This window comes from Mya arenaria, chromosome 5 (assembly GCF_026914265.1).
Source record: "Mya arenaria isolate MELC-2E11 chromosome 5, ASM2691426v1".
Classification (NCBI taxonomy): Eukaryota; Metazoa; Mollusca; class Bivalvia; order Myida; family Myidae; genus Mya; species Mya arenaria.
Window position 1 is genome coordinate 52,089,441 of NC_069126.1, and position 25,109 is coordinate 52,114,549.

A 25,109-nucleotide genomic window follows, 5' to 3' on the forward strand; every position below is an offset into this window, starting at 1 on the left:
TTCATGAGTTAACCACAGAATTGACTTCCTATTTACTAAACTAGGTCAACAATGTGTTTGTAAGTAACAACGAGACAGCGATCCAACATTAATTAAAATGATAACAATGGTCTTCATGAATAACCTCATAAATGGTATTTCAAAATAATTTTAACACAAGTGAAGTTATTTAAAACCTTGCTCGGGTCGTAGACGACGATAACTATAATTTACTGTCTGTTAAACACCAAATGTGAGGGTTGGATAATATTTGTTTGGCTGGCCCTTAAGGGATACTTAAACACCATAATTGTTAAGTAGGTTTCCTAATTTTCGTTCAAAATGTCACGCATTTACAATCGTCCAAGATCAATTTCCCGGAGAGTTGACTTACCAGGTCTACCATACACCTCAGGTGAATCATGCGATGTATAAAGGCCAAGATGTTCATTAAATTTATATTCCGTCAGTAAACTATTCTTGTTTCTTTGCTTGGATATAATATTGCAAACAAGCCATATATGATAAAATTAATTATTATGATCGAGTTCATGAGCTACTTCAGGCAGACGCAAGCGTTTGTAACTTGTCTCATGACGTAATTTATATGTCCAATATCTATGTTAAACATTACAGAAACAAGCTTAGTAGCCAAAAGTTTAAAAATAAACCCAATTAATGACACAGGGTAAACGCCACAGACATAGAACACAAATACAAAAATCACAAACAAGAAACATGAAACAACAGCACAAATCTCCACAAGAAGCACAGCAGTGCATGTATATTATATAAAATGTTTGGTATGTTTATCAAGGAGTGTTAGGTTCCATCTCGGAACGGTCAGTAAAATGAGAACTTGCTGGGGGTTTAAACCAGTGCACAAACCTCACTCTTATCCCAACAATCCTGAATAAAATAAAAAGGTAAAATGTAAATCGTATCAAAGTATGCATTAACTTGAGATAACTTAATATTAAAACAAATAATAATTAACTAATAGGTAAACCCAAACTATTTCAATGATAAGGGATCCCAACTTTATCTGCAGACGAAGAAATACCATTCAGATTACCTAAAGCAAAAACTTTTCAAAGATACGATGCAGTTATTGTTTGAAACTATGAGCATCACACAATTAAAAATAAAAACGACATGCATTAGCTAAACTTTTCTTCCAAATGATTACCTACTTTAAATATTTGAAGAAAAGACGTCACATGCCGGAACATTTCTAGCCAGCCAAAGACGGTTTTAAAGATAACTTGAATATGCAAAATTTTCATAACATCAAAGGACTGAAAGTTTAGTTATGTTAGGACGCTATATTTAACCTTATATTTTGTTTGAGAAATCCATCTTCAAAATCTAGAAGGCAAGTACTTCAAAGTATTGTCGTTACATCAACAATTTAAATAAAATCCAAGCAATTCGCTGAGTCTATCTGCCCAACTACCTGCTGGGAACATTTTATTTTACGATTTTTTTTAAAACATCACCAAAAAAAATCGGGATGTGCAATTCTTTTAGCAATCAGCGATTTAATACTAGTTTTTTACTTTGATATGATATTATAATGACCATTAACAAATTTTGAGAAAGTTTTCCTTAATTTATGATATCTGAAACCCTGTTTTAGAAGTTTTTCCGTTAAAAGTTTATAGCGAGAGCAGAGATTTTTGACATCTGTACATATTCTAGCAAATCAACTGTGCAATAAAAAATGATGGTGAACTAAGAACATTTCCATCTAAAGAAGGATAATTAATTATTCTTATATTCTTAAATTGCAATCATCACGTTAATCAGAAAGATTGATATTCAATATATCTTCCCTTACTTCGAGTTGCAGATATAAATAGGATGCTTTGAAATTGTATAAGATTTCATAAGTTACAATGGTGAAGGGTTTATCGATTAAATATTATCTGAAAATACCGGATTATCCAAACTAAGAATATCGTCAATATATTTAAAAACGCTATTGAACTTAACAACAAGGAGTAGATCTTCAGACTTAGTTATTTTCAGCATATGTTAACTTTCATAGCATTATAAAAAGAGGTCTGCAAGTCAAGGTACATAGTTGGCACCCATTAAATTGCCTATTATTTGCTTATTTAAACATTTGCCGAATTTTAGAAAATAAGTTTTCAGTTCAAAAGTTAATACCTCAATGACATCTGTGCATGTTATATTTATCTGAGCGATCATTGGTAAAGAAAGCTTTTTTATCGTTAACTGCCATATAAGTAGTTTTCTCCCTAGCAAAAGTTTTTTCGATAATAGGAGTTAATTTGTTTGTAACTAAATATTGTAGATGTATGAAGCGTTGAAGATCATAAGTATTTAGCACTGACACCTTATATCGTCTTTTTTTCAATTTATTAATTAAAACGTAAAACAAATCAATAGGCCAAAAGAAATTAATTGCAGAATTCTCATAAACTTTACAGGATGAAAGTAAAATTGAAACCTGTTTAGTAGAACGACAAATGGAATTAACTATAAATTGTGATTAATACGGACTTTTATGCATTTTAGGGAACCAGTGCATTGTAGGAATATTCTGATGATCATCATTCAACACAACTTAAAAATTAAAAATAGAATCAATATGATTTTTAATATGAAATAAGGCACTGCCTTAGACGGGCTCTAGGTATGTTATCAACTACAGAAACTGGTAATGCTGTACATTTTTCCTAGGTAAACAAGTGTAAAAGGTAAAATGATTTTATAGGACATACCACGACTATGACTATGACCAATAAGATCATTAAGGTGCATCACAAGAAGGGTAAAGGCAATGCAAAAGAAATTGAATATTTTAATGGTCGAGAAAACGCATAAATACAAATACAATAAATATACTAATTTACCCAATACTGAATATCATACAAGCACGTAATAGTACAAAATAATGATTCATACCTTGAACATAACAAAATAAATAAAACAGATTGAGTTAACTTAAAATAAATTATCAATGACTTTACAATTATCTAAAAATCAACCTGTACTTAAATATTTTAATATGTAAGAAAGCATTGTTTATATTTTAGATTTTTAAGCTTCTGCAAATTACCCGGAAAAATGGTTTGAACCCCTCAGCAGTTTGAAATGAATATAAATTCCCTGAAGTTGACGTTGAAATCATTGAATATAACAATGTATGTAAAAAGTATGAACATATTTAAATATTTAAAGTATGAGGCATTAAACTGAATTATAAACATTGAACAACAATACATCTATAACATTTTTTTTAGATTAATCCATGAAACATAAGTAATAATAAAAGAAATCAAGTCAGAGACCGAATTTGAACCTGGGTCGCCAAAATTGCAGTCCAGTGTTGTATCCACTGTGCTACGAGGGTTAACGTTATAAGTCTGGAATATTTAAGATATATTCCTTACTTGATAATACATGTGATAACATAGACTAGCCAATCACGCATAAGAATTAATTCTTCTAGGTATACATACTTTGTGGTACTTCCGTTAGTTAGTTCCAATGCATTTTTTTGTATACATCGATACTAAGATTATGTAAGTTTTCGACAATTCTTTTTTTTTCGCTATTTCATCATACGGTGTATAGCCCCTTTAACAGTTCACATCATAATCAGAACAAGAATGCACTATGATTATGATTACATTAGCTCATTCAGTTTAATACTATATGCTTTGAGATAGCAATGCAAGATGAATTGTTGCGTGCATATACACTTAATTGTTCAGAAATTACTACTTTAACACTGTTAGTTCCAGCATTATATACAGCGGTTTCACATTATTTTATACTACTCAAAAATGAACATTCAATAACTTCTTTTGTGCCAATACACAAATTTAACATATATAAAAAATTGAAATATAATGGAATCAGGAACTTGTTTATCAGCTAAAAAAGATATGGTACAAAAACATGAAATGGTAATTCTACAATACTGACAAATAACATTTGTGCCCGATGTTTAAAAACTTGTTTTCAATAAGTGATAATAAATAAGCATAACTGCAGACTGAAGATATGCGAAGTAAAGTAAATAAATATCTTCTTACAAACACTTTCAATAAAACAACACTAGTGTTTAAATGATTTTATTTTCATAAAATTTAACCAATTTCACTTATTAATTAAAATTAAAAATATATTTACTACAGTTTGTGATGCTCTTTTGTGAACACTTTGTGGTGCATATGCAATTATTTTCTCCTAGCTTAAACGTTCTTGTTGATTATGGTACTGAAGTCATCGATCACAGGTCACTTATGCAACTCTGGTATAGGGTGCTGAAGTCATCGATCCCATATGCCACTCTGGTATCCTGGATAAAACCTTACTGGTGAACACGGTAATGAAGTGATCATTCCCGTATGCCACTCTGGTATCCTGGATAAAACGTTACTGGTGAACACGGTACTGAAGTGATCATTCCCGTATGCCACTCTGGTATCCTGGATAAAACCTTACTGGTGAATACGGTAATGAAGTGATCATTCCCAGATGCCACTCTGGTATCCTGGATTAAACGTCTCTGGTGAATACGGTAATGAAGTGATGGATCCCGATCTGAAACAGATTAATACGAAAATGAAGTAATACCCAAGGGTCAATGTGTTCGCATTGACACAGATGATTTGAAGTGGCTATTACACTAACAAATGAAGTCACCTTTGTTAAAAATATGTAAATTTGGCCTAAGACAACAATTATTTTAAATTACCAGTTAATTTCCAAACTTATTGCCTCCAGTTTAACATAAAAAGGCAATACCTGCATTGCTGAACATCAGTCCACAGTTGTAATGTCAAAACCAGGTGGCATGGATGCGTTCTTAAATACAGAAAAAAAGTTTGTAATTTGTGCTAATCTGACATATCCCATTTGCAAGTATTTAACACAGAAATCTAATTGTCCTATAGTAACACAACTTCTTTATGACCAAACATATTGCTAAGCATTAATTAGTATCACTGTATGTACATGTACGTCATGTATCTTTGCCCAAAATGATGGAAATATTTTATAACTGGTTCAAGCTAAGCACACTAGTTTCATTATATTTATTAAGATTTAATGAGTTTCTCGACTATACAATGAAATTATGTTTTACTCTATCAATATAAACTATTTCTTGTTTTGTAAAATCAAGTTTCAGAATGAAATTTAGTTATTTTAACTAAGATATTTAAGCCAGTTACGCTTAAGATTTATCAAGAAACTCGGGCCTTATCGCACGCAGATAAGAGTGAATGGCAGACGGCCTTTACAGTCTTTACCAAGAACGACGCAAGCTTCTTTCAGTCGGCAATGGTGTCTGAGACATCTCATTTAGACTTTTAAACTTTTTAAACAAGCAGGAAATTTGACACAATGGCTATTTATAACAAATTTGACCATGAGATTGGGTCTGAGCAAGCCAGTACAGTTTGACGTACCATCAGCAGGTCTAAGAAAAGGCATGCCGGTCTAAATATAGAGGTGTATGATAAAGAGGTGCATGTGTATTTATGAAAGAGGTGCACCATTTTAAAGTTTTAAATTAAAGGTGCGACTGTATTTAAAACAGCGCGTATGCATATACAGGTGCACATCTTAATAAGATACGGGTACACCTGTAAATTAAGCAGATTTTAGTAACATTCTCCCACTAAGCCATGTTGTTTCTTGGAAAGAGAACAGCCCTTCCCATCCATGGTTATAGTCGCAACTCAGAGTCTCACTCAGCCATGGTGGTGTTTGGCGGGATTGGTCGCCTCTCCGACACACTGGACAGAGTAATTAGTTACAATATTTCACACAATCTGAGGCCCACAGAAACACAAATGGCCTGCAACCACCCATTCATCTTTTAATCACAATCTCGCACTCCACCATGGTTTTGCTTGGCAGGAGGGGAGACCCCTCCCGCACCATCCCCGTCCAACCTTTAAGTTACTCTCTGTTACATTTTAAATGCTGTTGCTTGGCAGGACAACCTTGCCACACCATTCCCATCAATATTTTTCATTTTAATCTCTCAGCCCTGCTGTTTGTCGACAAATGTTGACACCTTCTTATCCATCGTTATTTTCATAATATCTGAAATGGCCATGATGTTAATCCGCATCTAGTCCCCCTAAATAGCCGTCAACGAGTCTTTAGACGATATGTTTACTATGGCAGACTCGTGACGTCGACCATTCCAGCAAAAAGTAGCGAACGGTCCTTGGGCAGAGATTCCTCGCAGGCACAATTTCAAAATTATCTCCTTTATAAATTCAAGTTTCTACGAAAATACTATTAATTACAATTAAACACATAGTTATTCATCTCATTTTGCCAAATAACATGTTCAGGTATCATGAAACACTTACATGTGTCGTTTGATTATCAAATATCCCGATATCTGTAAATCTGGGGGGAAACTGATAGGTTGTGTATAGTTTGGAACGGTTTTTGTGACCCAGAATATATTTATGTGAAAATAACGACTCTAATGACAAATTCAATCCAGTTTAGATCACTGTCGGGTATACATGTATATTGAACAATTATGTCATTATTATTCAACATCAATGCATAATATTACTATATATTATTTCGCCCGGTGTTAAATGGTAGAGTTGTAGCGTTACAGGGATACATGTACATAAGAAATGTCAAATAATAAAAAAGTATCCCTGATCGCTCATTATTGTAGTAAGATCCGCACCCAGTCCACCCTATCACGTTTTCAAGTCACAATTTCCCACTCAGCCATAGTGTTGCTTGGCATGAGGGGACACCCCTCCCGCACCCTCCGCGTCCGCCTTTTAGTCTGTCACACAAACAAGGTATTGCATTGCAAGATGGGAAACTCTCCCCATCCATCTTTTTTGTACAATCCCTCACACATCTATGGTGTCAGCCCGCTAGCTCTCTCATCCCCCATAGTGTTGCTTGGCACGAGGGGTCGCCCCTACCACACTCTGTATTGACAATCTTTCTCACTGGATAAAAGTAAAACCATTCATCTTTACAGTCACACTCACTCACAAATATATGGTGGCAGACCGCAACCGTCCATTTATTTTTAATAAAGTGGTGTTGCATGGCACAAGAGTTCCCTTGCCACACAATTCCTATATATCTCTTTAGTTTCAATCTCTCAACCAGCGTGTTGATAATTGAAAGGTATTCCCATCCTTTGATCTCAGTCTAAACCTCTCAATCAGCCATGGTTGTGGCTCATAGACATCCCATCCATCTTTTCAGTGACAACATTTCACTCAACCATAGTGATTTCTGAACTGTTCAACAGCATGTTCATAAGATTATGAGATTGATACTTTCATTTTATGATTTACTGAATAGTATTTTTACAAAATAATCATACCTGTTCCATGTACGTGACAGGCTCTGCTATGTGTACCGGTGTAATCCATGGTCGTAATTAAATCGGTAATCCAACAGGGATAAATTTATTTGCAATTCTATCCTATCAGCAATTGTCAAGCATTTAATTAGTAGTGTAAAATCCATAATAACAACTTCTGGAGAATCAACTGTCAGAATAGTGACCTTCGTTTACAATGGTAAACATTGCGTATGAATATCTTTAATGAACAAGTAAATACAAAATATATATCGCCGACAACTATGATTTATTTGTCTTTGTTTGTTTACCAAACATTTTCATAGTAATTTCATAGTAATTGTTTATAAGCATACTTTGAACTATTTTGATAATTACAGGGGCGCTATTTCGCATCTCGTAGTTTCAATTTTCATGAGACTGTTTTCTTCACGGAAACGGCCGATTTGGCGATGACGAAAACTACCGAACGCAATGTCGTCCCGCTCTGATGAAATTTTGGTGTCCGGCATGCACGCGCCCAGTATGGTTTAAAAAACAGAAAAATACTGGCTCCATCTCCTGTACGTCTTTTTTTCAGGCTCATAGTGGTTGCACTTTTGAAAGAAAGTAGTGCTAAGTGTACATACATGTAGCCGTATTTTGTTCGTCGAGTTGGCTAGAAATGTACGTCCAAGAAGAAGATTGTAACTCTTCAATGATAGTATTAACATAATATAAACGTCAAACTATGATTACATTATTGGCTGCTTTTTCAGCTGGTACAAATAGTAGTTTTTATGTAGAGATTTGATATCCATCATCAGCTTTGGTGTTATTGAAATAAGCTATGGGTGGAGGGCCAATTAGTAAGTGTTATATCTTTCCAAACAACGTTACAACTCGAATAAGAAGTGCGGTTACTTCTAAGACAATACCAAATACGGTTTTGTCAAGAATCAGACCAAGATTGGAAAGCCAAAAATCTTTAAAAATATACTATAAAAAATAACCTTCATTGGAAAACAAAGCAATACACCTCTTTATTGAAAGTATTGATACCTTTAACGATGATCTCAAAATTAATTATTACATAATGAATATAGCAGGTTCCATACTTAACATATTACGCTATCAAAATTCACATTTGTTGACCACCCATTTCAAAACAAATCCGTCCTGTGCAAGTAGACGGAATTGCGATAAGGATTTGTTTGATGCAAATACTGGTAAATAGGTAAAACACTTTGCATATAGTATAATATAGTATAATTTCGCAGTAATAATCAAGAGTGATTAGATGCACGTATCGCGAAGGAAGTTCTCTGTTTCGCAATTGATACCACCTCTCCCCCTCCCTTTTTAGATTATACGACCTATTTCATACCGTGAGCTCCGTCATTTTATAATTATTACTTTAAATAAATATGCGATTCATTGTCATTTGCTCTCATTCACCTACTTGTTTGTCAACTGTAACTTACATAATTAAAATATAGCCAGCTCTAACGCTACAGTAGATTTACCTCCAATTGCGAGTTATACATGTATAACTTGGCAAAATATGGTGTACTAAGGGCTGTATGGTCAGGTCAAACTGAGTGACAACACTTACATTCGACTATCAACATCAATGAGGCATGGGCTATCTTCTTGTATTCTTCGGCGTTATTTTCGGAGACGCATACGTATAATCCAGATTTGACCCTAGTACCTTTTCCAAGAGCGAGTGTGCCAGTATTTTGCAATGTAACATTTGCAGCATTCATCCATTTCAGTCGACAACCAGGCCAACAGTCGGAAGTACACTCGAGGCTTTGAATGTATTCCGCTTCCGTCACGGTGAAAGGAGAAGCAACGTTCAGAAGTGCGCTGTCCGGGCCATCTGCAGACAGATTGACATTTAAATTCATTTCCTGGAAAATAACATACTATTATCACTTATGTAGATGGATTACATTTCTAAAATATGTTCAAAGGAACAACTTTCCTTGACAAATAGTGTGGTTTTGATAATAAATATCGATGAAAATGCCAACTCCATTGTAATAGATATTTCATACAGAATGTTTATGGTTTTCGTTTCTGCTCATAAAGATATCGTTCATTTCATATATGCAATCCCTTTGACGCACGCACGCACGCACGCACACACGCACGCACACACGCGCGCACACACACTAGTAATTCCCCTAAAAAATTAAAAAGAATAGATAATCTGGATTTGCTAGTACAGTGAATTGATGTCTTTCGTGGTAATGCATACGTTTTCACAACAGTTTGATTACCCATTAATGTTAACTTTCTTTTTTCGCACATTTTTAGTTTTTCATGAAATACATCCAAATTTGTGTTTGTATCAGTATCGATTGTGTGTTGTTTACTATAATTGTAGAAGGATATCCTAATTCTGTTGCACATTCTGAAGTCAACATCAACGGCTAAGGTTTGCAAAATTGTATTGCTGTGTTTTTAAATCACGCATTCTTAATAATTTATGTAAAGATTTAGAGATCTGAACATTTTGAAAAGTATTCAAAAATGTTATCAAGTATTCAGTGAGTCTACTCTGCGATTGAAGAAGTCTTTTAAAACATTCTGGATGTCGTTCCAAACTTTAAAAAAATCAGAACATAGCTCGTCCCTTTCTTTTTCCCGCCGACTGAAGTTCGTCTTTGTTTATGTTGATTTTTTTTTATTTAAGATAAAAATGAAAAGCGATATTTTGGCTTTTTATTTTTAACAGGGAGTATTTAGCCACGTAGCTATTAATTGAAAAAAAAAGTGATATGTTATTTTCTATATTTACAACAATACCCTATTTGATCAATAAGATCCAACGAGTAATGGTAATTGATTAAAATCTAAAAAGTGGCATTGACCTCGTGTATTGTGTGCTTTAAGGTATAGAGATATATTTACATAACACTGAACACTGTTCGCAGATCCGAAACACATCTTGTCTCGTCTATCACCGACAGTGTACCAAAAGCAAAACATATTATTCTTTGAAAAAATATGTTATTAATAAGTTAAGAATAACCTTCTACAGTATTGTTCTACTTCATAGTCCTATTGCATTAATCAAGTATTAGTCATATTTAGTTCGTTATTATCATTCCTTTTTATTTTCTTATTTAAGTATCTATAAGCTTCAACTTACATCTTACCCGGACTGTAATGGTAACATTAACATATTTCTCACTCCATTCCGGGTTACTTGCTACACATGTGTACACCCCGGTAGACTCCTTGTGTAGGACGCCTAGACTGAGGTTTCCTTGGTTACTTAACAGAGACGGTACCCACATAAGAGAACATTCCGGGAAGCAGTCAGATGAACAAACTACGCTGTCCATAGTGTTTCCGTCGTTCAGTACATACAGGGTATTGGCCGGAAGGACAGCTACATGATCAGGTCCATCTACATAGATTTATAAATATAATATAATTAATTAATATATACCATGGCTGTCCGGAAAATTCATGCTCAAGGCTTTACAGCCTTAAATAGTGTGTTGGCTGAACATATGGATAAGATGTCAAACCAATACTGATGTTGACAAGCCCTACCCATCTTTACCAGTTATTTGATGTCATAGCTACAATACCTTGCCATTTACAGAGCACATTGAATTTCATCAGACCTTTTTGGAACAAAATGTGATGTATTTGCATTTACATTTGCATCAATTACTTCAATGTTTTTGAAACATAAAAGGTCTCTTTCATGCTGTATGAACACAAAAGGGCAACCGAGAAACCATAACGAACGCACGAAAAATGCGATCAATCATTATATTTAAATTTTAAAAAAAATCAGTCATCATTTACAATTTAGATAATTAATCATCACTTTTTTCAAAAAGTAAACTATTCGGCAACTGAGCATTAGTATGTAATGGTTATCGACTATCTACTTTCTATTATACATGCATATATAAAACTGCAATTGGCCAAACACTAATGAAAAAATATATTTGCTTGTAAGATGTGTTGTCTAAAACGTCATATGAAGCGGTTAGACGAATATCTGCAAATGCTAATAATATAACATAATTTGTTAAGTATTTTAGATTTTTGGGGAAATGGCAAACTTGAAGAAGATAAGAACATTTTACATTGTAAATAGTGTATGATAATGAGTATTTAATGTTATTTGTATTTTTCGACCAGTCTCAATAATTCCATCAGAGATGAGTGTTAAATTAAGGACTAGAACAAAAAATGAATGTACACGCTTAAACATTTAAAACAATATTATGTCATCAGATATAAGTGCTCTGCTCAGTTGACTATGGTTCGTGATAAATCATTCAATATGGGTTTTTTTAGTTGAGTAGCTGTTACAATAGTTTTTTATAATAAAACAAATTGATAATCACGCCAGAAACTAAACATAGGACGTTGGTGCATGGACATTCTGGACAGCCCTCATAAAGTTTACAATACAACGGAAAAGAATATAAGCTGTCGAATGTATAACACATCAAAACCCAGTAGTAAAAGCACAAACACAAACAAACACACAGCTTCAAACAACGTTCCATATACGATTGACGTTCCGAATTGATGTATATAGATGTCATATGTAGTTTATCATAATCTTAACTACTAAAACGATCTAAGGAGTTCGGAAGCGGTTTGTACAATACTTCATTAAAATAAAAGAGAGAAGTTTTAAGTGTGTATTTTCAACAATAAAAAAATATGTTTTTTCATAATGATCCAACAATTGTTGTAATGATTTGTTTGTGTAGAAAAAACGTTACAGGCTTACATATAACTTGGATTTCAAGTTGTTTGTTCATTGAGCGTGCTCCTTCCCTTGAGGTTGTGCACGAATAAACACCAGCCTCTGATTTGTGTAATGTAGCCAGATCCAAAATAGCTGTTCTTGTTAACGGAACACCGTCTTTGTTCCACGTAAACGTGCAGCCAATGCAATCGGACTGGCATTCAACTGGCAGAAACAATGAGCCCTCCTTTTGTCTTATAGTAGATAAGGATGTGTTGAAAGTTATGCTATCTGGTCCGTCTGAAAACATATATGAATCCAAAATAAGTAATAAAAATAAATAAAATCAATTAGAAAATTAAAATTGAGTGAGTGAGTGTGTGAGTGAGTGAGTGAGTGAGTGAGTGAGTGAGTGAGTGAGTGAGTGAGTGAGTGAGTGAGTGAGTGAGTGAGTGAGTGAGTGAGTGAGTGAGTGAGTGAGTGAGTGAGTGAGTGAGTGAGTGAGCGAGCAGGCTGGTGGGCGGGCGGACGTTCGGGCGAACGAGCGAGCGAGCAAGCAAGCAATCGAGCGAATGAGCAACTAACTCGCCCAAGGTCATAGCCTACGGAGAGTTGTCATTTAAAAATATACTCCATTTACTATTCAAAGCAGTATCATTACACTATCGTCGGATAATTATGATTTCATTTTCATTTTAACCTGCGCACTATTTTCAAAAACGAAAGGCAGATTTTGGATCATTTTTATTAAACATTAGCTTGTGTCTGATCATAAATTCATCTCTAAGGTCTTTTGAACGTCATAAGATGTCACCGAACAATTTTACACTTAGAAGTTAGAAGGACACGGTTAGCGCTCAGTTTTTGGAGTCACAAAAAATAAAAATATTCGTAGATAATCGTTAATTACAATGCCAAAATATTTAAACTTATTGAATATTCATAAACTGTTATTGCCACTTAAAATTGTAACCGGTACGATGTACAAATTGGGCACAAAACAGTGTAAGTCGTAGTAAAAATAATAGTCATGTCAATAAGATTAAACCAATCCGTTTATGCATGTAAATATATTAGTAAATCAATCTGAAGCTTACAGAACAATCTTATCTGAATAAGTTATTATTATTTTTAAATATTCGTTAAAGAATCGAATGCTTTCTTAGAATGAAAACTGCACCTGTGGATAATTGTTGTAAAATAAATACCGAAAGCTGAAAGTTATAAAGATCAACTTTTTTCAATATGAAAAAGTTATTTTTATTATCTTCTTGTCTTGTGAATGTTCAAAACCAACTCATTGCTTCAAGATTATAAATCTGTATAGAAAACGATATTATTTGTGTTTTTGGAGTGTTTGAGGAAAAATACTTTCTATTAAACAAATAAAAAAAAGATATATTTTATTGTTGAAACTATTCTTGACATAATAAATAAAATAAAATAAGCTATGAAACATATTCAGAATAGCAGCAAAACACGAATACAAATATACAGCACAAACAAGAACCTTAATTTGCCATGTTTCGAAGTCAAGGCGGACTCATATATTTTGTACCTTCCGATAGGACCTTCCATTTGAGTAATTGTATAGCTCCTAAATTCAGACCAGTTTCGTTATACCGGTAACAATCTATGACGCATCGTGATGAATCTTATCTAAATCTTGTTTTTCAATTGCAGTATGGTGTCAAAAATAATATTGTCATATTCTAGAAGCGGGCATTTAAAAGTAGATTAGTTTTACTGTTTTTGGGATCAAATTCATATTTTAAAGAGACCAATACCTTCAATCAAACGCATTCTCTTTGATATAGTTTGTATGGGAAGAACAACAACAGTCATTTGAAAGGAGCATACATGTTTGTTTAATAGATTTCAGAAATATTATGAGTAAGCATAAACAAAGGGGTATGAAGTGGCCGTCGAAGTTGTCTGGAGTTTATCATAAAAATAGGATTACATGAGACAAACCAAATATTGCCCATTTACTATTTTGTTAAGGATCAGGGTCAGAATAGAACCAGTTTTCACAGGGCCGGCAATAATCATGGTCAAGCTTGTATCATCAGTAAAAAAGATAGACGCGTCGATAGTACGGACTATGTTGTTTACGTATGCGAGATATAAAAGCGTGGCTAATATTGATCCTTGTGGAACATCAGCTCATATTAGATGAAGGAAAGATGAGAAATCTTGAAGTGTAACTTGTTGTTTCCTACTATTTAGGAATCTAGCAAGCAAAACGAGTATATTTTCACGAATGCCTAAAGCATGCAGTTTGGACATGAGTCGCACACGCATACAGGTGCTTTGGTGATATAAAGCAACTCGAAACACATTACGTATTATAAATTGCCGCTAGTTCTTTCAGCGTGAAACCATACGTTCTTAAACCAGTCTAAAAGTAGGTAAGAGTACTGTTTTTCAAGAAGTTATAATAATGATGTAGATGGATTGCTTTTTTTCAAAATTTGGATCAAAGAATATAATAGCAAGATAGTCCTTTTTATTCCGGATTGGACACACGTTAGCAAATTTTTCACGAGTCATGAAATGTACCAATCGAACTCGAACAATGAAAAGGTTACAGACAGGGTATGCCAATGTGACTGAAGGAGGCATGGAGCATAATAAATCTTCGTTGTCAGGGAAATTGAACTGAAAAACATAAAAAATAACGTATATTTTAGATGATGGTTCAGTGTTTGCTTCCTACAAAAGGGTTTGATGGACGAAATAATATAGAGAATCATAAAAATATCAGGGAGGGATAGAATGTGTATTAAAGTTTGGAGATAAAAAAAATTAACAATAGAACACCAACCATGGTCGGGCAGGCTTTTGGGAAATTTTCTCGTTTTTCGCCGTCTTTGCTACTCTTATAAATGAAATTATAGCATTCCTTAAGTCTCTAAAATTGTTCCAAGGGGACGGTATGTTTAGGCGTTTGGCTTCCATGTTTAGAATTTTTTCTTAGAAATATGTTTTTTAATGTTTTGAATAAAGCCATCTAGGTGCTTGGGGTCTGATAGTTACTCCTCTGTTAGGAATGAAGTGTTTATCACATTTAAGTATATGTGATGGGAATGAGAAGTCCCGTAATGTATGTAATATGAGCAGTCAAAGCAAGCAAAATTTATACCAAAACCAGTACATTTGTATTGATATAGTGCCATATTAGACGAGTATAAGAAACGAGATTCGGTTATGAAATGTTAAAAAAACGCACTAATATTGGACAATGACAAGCTTGTTGATCGAACCAGGGATCTTCTACGCCGCTAAGGAATAAGCACATAGTGTTTATAAGGATGAAGCTAATTCCCGATTCGGTGTTTGATGAGATGTATTCAGAGTGGAAACTCAACTATAGTAATATTTGAGGAACACGTATTGATAACTATATCAAATGATTCCTCGATCTTCAGATTTAAGACAGTTCATGTGTTTAGGGGACGACTGAATAGACAAATTAACATATTATGATGACGTTTTAGAAAGAATGCTATCCATATACATTCAATACCTGCAACCATTATATCGTTTCGTCTCGTATACGGGAAATTTTTACCATAAAATAACACCATGACCGATCTTTTCATTCAGTAATTCTAGTAAGACTAGAAATTTGTCTTCTGCACCTTTTTAAAAATGGCAATGCTCGTCATCCAGTAAATCTTGATTTTCGACCATATAGCTTTATCGACCATTAAAAATGTACAGTTTTTATCATATACTGAAGAGGTAAATCTATTTATTCTATATGATATTCTATCTCCATTTAGCTCACTCTATTTAGCTTTATCTACTACCTTCATACATTCTGTAATAGAAATATTTGCATTAAATTGAAAAATAGTATTATCTGTTCGGATATCAGTACTCAACATTAATATTTTAATTAATATGAGTACTATAAAGCACCGAAACTAAATTTTTAGATGCCGAGCAAATGTTACGATCATTTATGATGTATTTGTGCGATGTCCATGCAGAGTGGAAACAGGTCAAAGTACGCCGTTGATCGATAATTTCTAAATACGAATATGGCATGCATTCGCAGTGCAGAAACATAGCACTGGTTTCATTGGTTGTACAAGTAATTCTGATACCAATTACCACTGACAGGTTCAATCTCCATATACAGGCAGTGCGACAACGTAGTCATGAAGATATTTATGCGTTCTTACGACAACATAAAATTGCCTTGGAATTGGGCTGTAAAATATACTGGTTAACCGAAATATACCGGTTAATTGGTTGAAGGTTAACATCCGCGGTATAATGTCCATCACTCCTGTCCATCGCAATAAGTTTATTTTGTTTTCTTTTAGAACAGAACATTACTATTTAGAACAAAATCCAAGTTAATAGGAAATGCATTTAAATTTATGCTTCGAGTCTGACATAATGTCTTTAGTTTACTCGTGTATGTAAACACTGTATGAGTTTAGACCGCATGCATATACATACAAGGAGATAGGGGTACAGGTCATGTGAATCACGTCGTTTCTTAATACATTTCTGAGCATATATTTAAATAAAAATCATGTTCAACCATCGATAATGAACTAAGCTATGTCACGACATTTCCCTGAATTTCTTTAAAGCATACTTTACAGGCTTTTCCAGTGAATGTGACCGCGCTGGAATATTATATATGGCACCCTCTATGTTTAACGACTCATATGCAACAATTCGCCTCTTTTTATTCATCTATTTAGTGCTACAAAATAAAAATAATCCCATTTTAAAAGAATTTGAATGGATCTTTTTTATTGCCAGATACAGGTTTACAAAATGCGATTAATACTATTTTTAGAAATTATGCAATGTATTAGAGAAGAAATGACCTATGAGTATTCATGTCGTCAGTGAACAACAGCGCACGAGCGTTCATAAACTTACGACATTTTGTTAACTAGTAGAAATTTTAAGGTATGCAAGAAATATATTAATTATGTACTAGTATAGTCCAGTATAAAAACGTTGACACTCGTCACGTTGCGTAGCCAACAATCAGGTTAGCCTCGTTATCAGCTTTTTCGCGTGATCTTGGGTTGAATATTAACACCAGGACATCAAACGCATGTATGTTTATAGTCCGAGAGTAGCTTCATGAATCATCTTCATCAATAAAAGAATGCTATTTCTTTAATATAAACAAATATCAGCAGTAGAATTCTTCGGAATGATTTTCAGTATTGGGTGCTGTATGTTTACACTCTGGCATTGAGCATAATAGTTGTAAAACGTCTAAGGTTTGGATACATCAAAAATGACAATTAATATATTATGATATAAGTTATATGACGTTTTATGCAGAGCCCTTATCGTAATAAAAAGTATGCCAATGTTCAGTGTGATTTTTAATGCCTAGGTTACCATTTGTCTGAGGCCATCAACAGTGTTCTGAGAAAACCCAAACCATGTCTTTAAAAACAAAGTATCGATTCGTTTGTTGAGTAAAGTCAAAAATCTGTATTGTTGGATGTAATATGTACAACATATATTTCAAGCACATTTGTTCATACCATTTTAATTTGTTCATCAGAAAACGCTTAAGAAATGTTTATCCATTTTGTAAGCGACCGCTTCTATTTTTCATTTCATAACACTAACGAATATTGTCAATCCGAATGATTCCCATGTACTACCACACTTAAATACACACCTTCGTTTGAATCAATGTTACATAAATAATACACATATGTAACTTTGTCTTTGAAGGTTTTTGAAGTGATATAATAAATGATATTTGTGTATATAATGGTGGTTTTTCCTTAAAATAACACTTTTTGGAAAACAAAGTCACAATTGTGGAAAGTTTTGACTCGTTTAATATTGGTCTGTCAGTAATATGGTTACCCCTTACTTAGGTGTGCTAATGATTAACATGTTCTATTGACTTTCACTGTATTTATAGTGATTCGTTATTTGCTTCCATAGCAGGTGTTTGAAAGTTACCTTCACCTCCCTTATGAGATGCCAGAGTGGCTGTCAAAACTGTGATGCCCTATTAATCTCCGCTTTCATTGCATTGGTGTGTTAATGGTTTACATTTTGATACCCGTACGGTGGTACATTTATACAATTGAATGGTCATAGCTTCCTAACAGTGACGCATATGTGGCCATGGCTTTCATTACAATGGCGGATAAGAAGCTTGTTCTTGTCTCAGCTAGCCTATAACATGAGGAACACTGCTCGTAACATCTGGATATACATTTGGATTCAAATACAATTGAAAATGTATTCTCGCATGGTTATTTAAGTTATAACTTGCATAACTATGGGCGAGTAATTGTTTTACAATGATTGCTTATAGCCCGTAAAGATAGTGTCTAAGTTAACAGTAAATCTATTTACATGCTTACTCTTCTTATCAGCTTCTGTTGGAAGTAACCAAATATAAATAAAATCTCTATATATAAATGTATGAGAAGTTTATGATTTAAAGCAATACTATACAAATAAAGTTAACAAAGCCATGACTCTAGTTGGAAACAATGTATGACCCAAACATGTTAAACGCCAGAAAGAAATAGTAATTATGAAAATATTAATATGTGTATGTCATCTGTTTTGCAAACTGTTATTATGCAGAGGAATGGATATGGGTTATATTGAAATCCTTTCATCGCCTAAGGATTTATAATGCAAATATGTTGACCCATTTATGTGATATTGACCCAAAGTTAAATTGTTGTAACAACTGGTTTACACTACGACCTTACCACTACTACTGACGATATTATGTTACCTGTGCAAGGTTTGATTACTTTTAGCGTGGTGTTTTGTGCCTGGCCTTGAATAAATGCGAGGCTTCTTGTCCTTCGTTTATTTATATGGCAAATAGGTATTGTATTAATAGAATTTCTTCGGTCAACGTGTTATGTGTTTGCCATAATATATTGTGAGGCTGGAAAATCGAACTGTCTACAAACAGCATCGATATGCTCCCCGATTTTATTATATTTATCTATATTTATATATATTTTGATATTTTTTATTTATTTTATTTAATTCTTTTTGTTCTTCTTTTTTTTTTTTGGGGGGGGGGGGGGGGTGACAGAAAGAAGAAGTACTTAAGTTTTACGAAGAATGAGAGGTTAAAATTGTTGTAACACTTGTAGTTATAAAATGTGATAAGACTAATTATATCTTAAAAATATGTGAATGGCGTTTTTAGTAATGAGGGTAGAAGTAAAATTGTAATACGATTGAGGTTCACTTTTTGTATCGCTTATCTAAAATATAAAACAATAGAAAACATACTTACAGAGAACGTTAACATCGAAGTAGGCATAGCTGGAGACCGACGACCTTTCATTGGTTGCAGTACACGTGTACCTTCCGACCGACAAGTTTGTAATACCTTGTAGACTAATGGTTGGTTCTGATGATGAAAACGAGCCGGGCCCAGTCCAAGTGTAGGAGCAAGGCCAACAATGCGCTGAGCAGGTTACTGTACCTATGGCCCGACCAATCCCAACGGTGTAAAGGATGTCAGCTGGGATTAAAGACACGCTACTCGGACCGTCTGATAGGAAATATATTGTTTTACTAACTACAGTTTTTCGCGTTTTAAATCTTAAAATAGAAAGTGTTTCTATTTCCGACATTACTTGTTATCGATTAAACAAGAAGTAAGATGTTATGAGATGTATTTTAAATCCGCATACAAACTATTACGATCGTACAGAAACATGAACGCTCTTGTTATGTTAACAGTGCAATTTATTTTGTTTATCGTATGATTTATTCGCTTAAGTTGTTTCTGATTACAAAGTGATACCACACAGAAGAATTAGTTGTAATGATCTGACCAACAGCAGTGGAGTCAATTGAAAACTGCAATTTAAACCATGCATAATGATTTCGCTTACATTCGATTACTACACTTTATAAATCATGAGGGAAGTTAACAGTACTTTCAAGAACGTTCCACTCACGTATGACTGCAATACTGAGTGTTTTGTCCCTTCGTGCAGCCCCGGTTCTAGATGCCGTACACGTATACTGGCCAGCCTTGTCCACTGACAGCGTCTTCAAACTAAGCACACCTGTGTTAACAATGGTAGTATGTTCTCGTGACCACGAGAAACTGCACCCGTTACAGTCAGCTTGGCATGTGACTGGGTCAAGAACAGAGTTCAGGGCCTTCTCATAGGACGTGGCAGCGGGGCTAAAGCTGACACTGTCTGGACCGTCTGATGGAAATAGAAATATAGCATACATGCAGCCGTGACAATAGCAATTGATGGCTTTTTTAAACGATATTGCAGCAGGACTGAATATAGCATTCCCCGGACTGAGTGAAGTAGATATAAACATGTTCAACCTCGTTTACAGACACGCGAGTGGAGTAAGAATACATGTCATGGCTTTCTTAAAAAACGTGGCAGCAGGGCTAAAGCTAACACCATCTGTACTGATGGCTATAAAAAACGCATATAAATACTGTCTCGTCCAAAATCACGTTACATGGAGAAAAACCTATTTTCTGACCTTCCTGACAGAGAGCGTAAGCGGGTTTCAAGCTTACACTTGTTTGTGACGGATATATAGTTACATGACAAGAAGTCAATCTCGTTGTAGATGTGAATAATAATTTTGACTCGGTATTAAAATAATTAGGCTATAATTACTGAAGTAGCATATTTAGAAAACATAATATGAATCAACTATTTTGCATTTGTACATTTGTTTCTTCTATTAAAATTATTCCAAGCCAAAGTCGTATTCATTTGTCTGTATAACAAATTGTTTTTGAATCGACCAAATTAAGCTTCCCGTGGTTTGGAAAAATTGTTCAGCGTTAACCTTCTCATACTATTCTCAAGATCTTGGTTTTGTTGAATGATTTTTGAGACAAAACGAGATCAACATCCAAAACATGTATCAGAATTAAAAGATCATAATACATATGCAGTTTTTATTTAAGGTCTCGAAATACACACTTATTTAAAAGCTTATGCCATTTATTTGCTGATATTCATCGTACGCTTTAAAGTTTGAACCCAATTTCAAAGCGCTTTTTACCATCCACCATCATCATCATAATCAGCAGCAGGAGCAGCAGCAACAGCAGCAGCAGCATTATCATCAAAATCATCATTGCAGATAGGCAGCTCATTGAAGGAAGGAAGTTAAGGTGTACACTTTTTTAGTACAACACCGTTGGTATTTGTTATGTTTTTGTCAGTAAAAATCTAAATACATGTATGTTTGCCTGTATGTAGGACATATGGCACCCGATGAGAAACAAATACTGACTGTATTTGTCTTTCTAGAAACATGACTTATTCTGGCTGTTTATTGTCATAAAATTGCTGTTTTGTCTACCATCATAACCTCCAAATCAAAACTCGAGTATACCAAACGAAAAAGATAATACATACACAGCACGTTGAAGGGAAATCCCAAGCTCTCGGACGACGTGTAACCGTTTGTTACGACTTCGGTTGCCGAGCATTTCAATACAATTGTGTTGTCTGTCTTTTGCACAATAGAGATAGTAAGTTGGTGTCCGGAAGCAGAGTATGTGTAACGTGTTCCCGCAGGGTTTGTCTGACCATATATCGTCCAGGTGTAGGACAAACTAAGCCCGTGGTTTTTCGGTGTTGTTGTTGAGGTACTACTGCACGTGACAATGACACTCTCACCGATTGAGGGGTCCTTGTTTGACGAAAGGGAAGGCTGGTCTGGTGATCCTACAAGCAACAATGTCTAGCGATTACAACATACACTCAAACATGTACTTTAATCCACTAATTGACACTTTCAACGAAACAAAATTGCCTTATTCGCATCTTATATTAAATGGGTTTATATTAAAACGAACATCGAATGTGCACCAGTACATACCTAAGGAATTTTACAATAACATGTACTATAAGAATATAGATTTGTGTTTGCAAACAGGAGAAAAAGTAATGTTTATCTATGTTTCAGTCCAATTATAGTAAATTTATAATGGTTCTCATGTGCAAAGCATGAATACATAGGGACTATTATGTAAGTCGGTTGATCCGTGGTGTTGAATCACTTCGAGTTGCTTGAGAAAGACTCCGTATCACACGAGACCGAAGCAACAAGAACACCACGGATCAACCGACTTACAAAATATTTATTTTATTATACCCTCAAATGATTTCTGAATAAAAATAACAAATTTTGTTAAGGTTTTGATTTCATCGAACCCACAAAAACGTAAGCAACTAGACTAAACAGTTACGATTAATTAAACATGTACAATACAAAATATGAATGACGTTTGAATTAATCAATTCACGCGACATTGTGTGATGCCATTTATAAATTGACTAACTCGAAAGTAAACGTCCGCCATTTTTAAAAGTAAACGGTTGTCGGGTTGAACTGTTAAATGTGAGATTTATTCATGGAACTAATAACTTTTTGGGTACTCAATCACTATCACTATCTACTATACGAATCCGTCTACGTTAGTTTTTTCTGCGGCGATTTGTCGTAGTGGCTGATAGTGATTTAAAAGTTGAAGTGCCGAGTATTTTGAAGTGTCTGTGGAAATTTCTTCGGACATGTGGTTTGCGATACTGAAATAAATTTGGGTGGAGATGTCATCCGATCGAGCCGGTATTGCCAACGTTTTTTTGCTTAACATTTCTTTACTTTATTAAGAACTGCTGCCATATACAACTGAACAATAGTACTATTGCAACGATTTGTTTGTGTTACCCGGTCAATTTAAAAATAGAATCGAATTGGCGGAAATTACCGAGCATGTATGATTAAAAAAGTAGTCCGGGTCTAGTGTGTTATACGGAACTGAAAACCACAATGTGTGATACGGGATTTTTGTCCGATTATTTGTATTTTTCAGTAAAAAATGCATTGTTTTTGACAGAGTATTTATATGTATATAATAAACATGTTCTATCAAATGTATACGTTATAGTGATCCAAGACAAAATCAGAACTTCAGGCTTAATTGCCAAACATAACATATTGTATAGATACACTGTTTATTCACTTTGATTTAGTGAGTGATTCAGTTGTTGACGGAAGTTATTGTGATGTTATTGAGGTTTTAAGCACAGCAATCCTGGCAAGATGCTACCGTTTTGAAAACGAATCCCAGATAAGTGAAGTATGCGCAGTGAATAAAGCAATATTATTATTATATTTCAGTTTAAACTAACGACCCTTTTGGTACAAAAGTTTTGTTAAACAGACTGGAATACTTTTTAGCGACAATTGGAAACCAAAGTTGCATCAAGTATCATTAAAACAGCTCAATAAAGCACCAGACCAATAGATCAACATTTAAAATAAGAGCGGGTGTTAAACGTCAAAAACAGTATCTACAAAGAACAGATGAAAATAGATTTCAAACACAACACCAACGGACACTTGATATATTTAAAGTAATTTCGAATACTACCAATTATTCTTTACAGTCATTTAGACTTGATATTAAAAATGGTGTCTTTTTCTCTAAAATTGAGTATTCAAGTAATGATATGCAAAGACAATTTAGGGAAATGACAGAAATATTACTGAACATATCACATTTTCAGAGTTTCTTTGGATAAATTTACTTTTATCTTGAAAATTAAAGGTTTACATCCTGACCCAAATCAAAATATCCACAAAAGATACTAAAATTAAAGTTTGATTTAATTCAAAACTTAAAATATTGAGACAGTAAAAAGCTGTAATAGCCACTTTTCAATAGTTACAGAAAGTAAAGTATCGAAATTCTTGGACAGCCTTAGCTCCAACAAGGCAACTGGTCTTGATGGTATTCCCTCGAAGTTTGTTAAGGACTCATCAAACATTATAGCAAACCCCCTTGCACATATAATTAACCTATCCATCATTCAATGAGTCATACCAGATGACCTTAAGTCTGCACGTGTTGTTCCTTTGTTTAAGAAAAACGACAAAACTGAAGTTGGGAATTATCGTCCAGTCTCCATTTTAAACATCATATCTAAGGTCTTAGAAAAGGTTATCTATGACCAAGTTGAGGAATATTTGACAAACAATGAACTTCTGTATAGTTTACAGTCCGGTTTTAGACGCAAGTATTCTACTGAGACATGCCTCATCCATTTGACCGATTACCTACGTTTTAATATGGATAAAGGAAATCTTGTTGGCATGGTGCTCTTAGACTTACAGAAAGCGTTTGATACGGTCAACCATAATATTCTTCTAATGAAACTTTAAGCCATTGGTCTGAACGAGTCAACAACACGATGGTTTTCCTCATACCTGTCCGACCGTCACCAACTTGTTTCAGTCTCTGGTACTGTATCCTCTCAATCAAAGGTCACATGTGGTGTCCCACAAGGATCAATATTAGGTCCACTTTTATTTTTAATTTACGTGAATGATATGCCAGCTGTTGTCAGAAATAAGCTGCTCCTATACGCCGATGATTCCGCAATTTTAGTGTCAGGCAAAAGTACAGAAGATTTAGAGTCTAGCCTTTCTGAAGAATTAGAACTTGTTAGTGAGTGGCTTATCTGTAATAAGATATCTCTGCATTTGTGTAAAACAGAAACTATTTTATTCGGGTCAAAACAGAGGCTTAAATCTAAAGGCAATCTAAACGTGACTTGCAAAGGTTTGCCAATTGAATGTAAAACTTCAGTAAAATATTTAGGGGCAACCATTGATAATTGCTTGTCTTTTGAGGACATGGCTAAGTCGGTCATGAAAAAGGCAAATACAAGGTTAAAATTCTTATTTAGGAAGCGCGAGTACCTTACCCAGCACACAAAAAGGTTACTGGTCATGTCCCTTATTCAGTGCCATCTAGACTTTGCCTCTACCATCTGGTTTTATTCTGTTAACCAAGACTTGCGTAATAAGCTTCAGGTCACACAAAACAAACTAATGAGATTTGTTTTAAATTTAGAATCTAGGTCCAACATTGAAAAATCTCAGTTTAATTGTCTTAACTGGTTACCTGTGGACAAAAGGGTTGATTTTATAACTCTTTGTCATATTTTTAAGATTCATTCCAAATTGGCCCCTTCATATCTAAGTGAACATTTTAACCCCGTT

The 25,109-nt window shown here is 34.3% G+C and overlaps 1 protein-coding gene across 4 annotated transcripts in view; it reads right to left on the bottom strand.

The window, feature by feature from the left end:
• LOC128234965 (hemicentin-1-like) overlaps window positions 1–25,109 on the bottom strand; it is a 57,142-nt gene that overhangs the window by 14,358 nt on the left and 17,675 nt on the right. For 3 of the 4 annotated variants that reach the window (XM_052949617.1, XM_052949616.1, XM_052949614.1), the window contains exons 3-8: window positions 21,452–21,763; window positions 20,003–20,260; window positions 19,330–19,590; window positions 12,087–12,344; window positions 10,470–10,730; window positions 8,922–9,191 (exon numbers count right to left, since the gene is read on the bottom strand). In XM_052949617.1, coding sequence (XP_052805577.1) covers window positions 8,922–9,191; window positions 10,470–10,730; window positions 12,087–12,344; window positions 19,330–19,590; window positions 20,003–20,260; window positions 21,452–21,763 — 1,620 coding nt within the window. The remainder of the gene's footprint in view (window positions 1–8,921; window positions 9,192–10,469; window positions 10,731–12,086; window positions 12,345–19,329; window positions 19,591–20,002; window positions 20,261–21,451; window positions 21,764–25,109) is intronic. The other variant, XM_052949615.1, reaches the window with a different exon arrangement.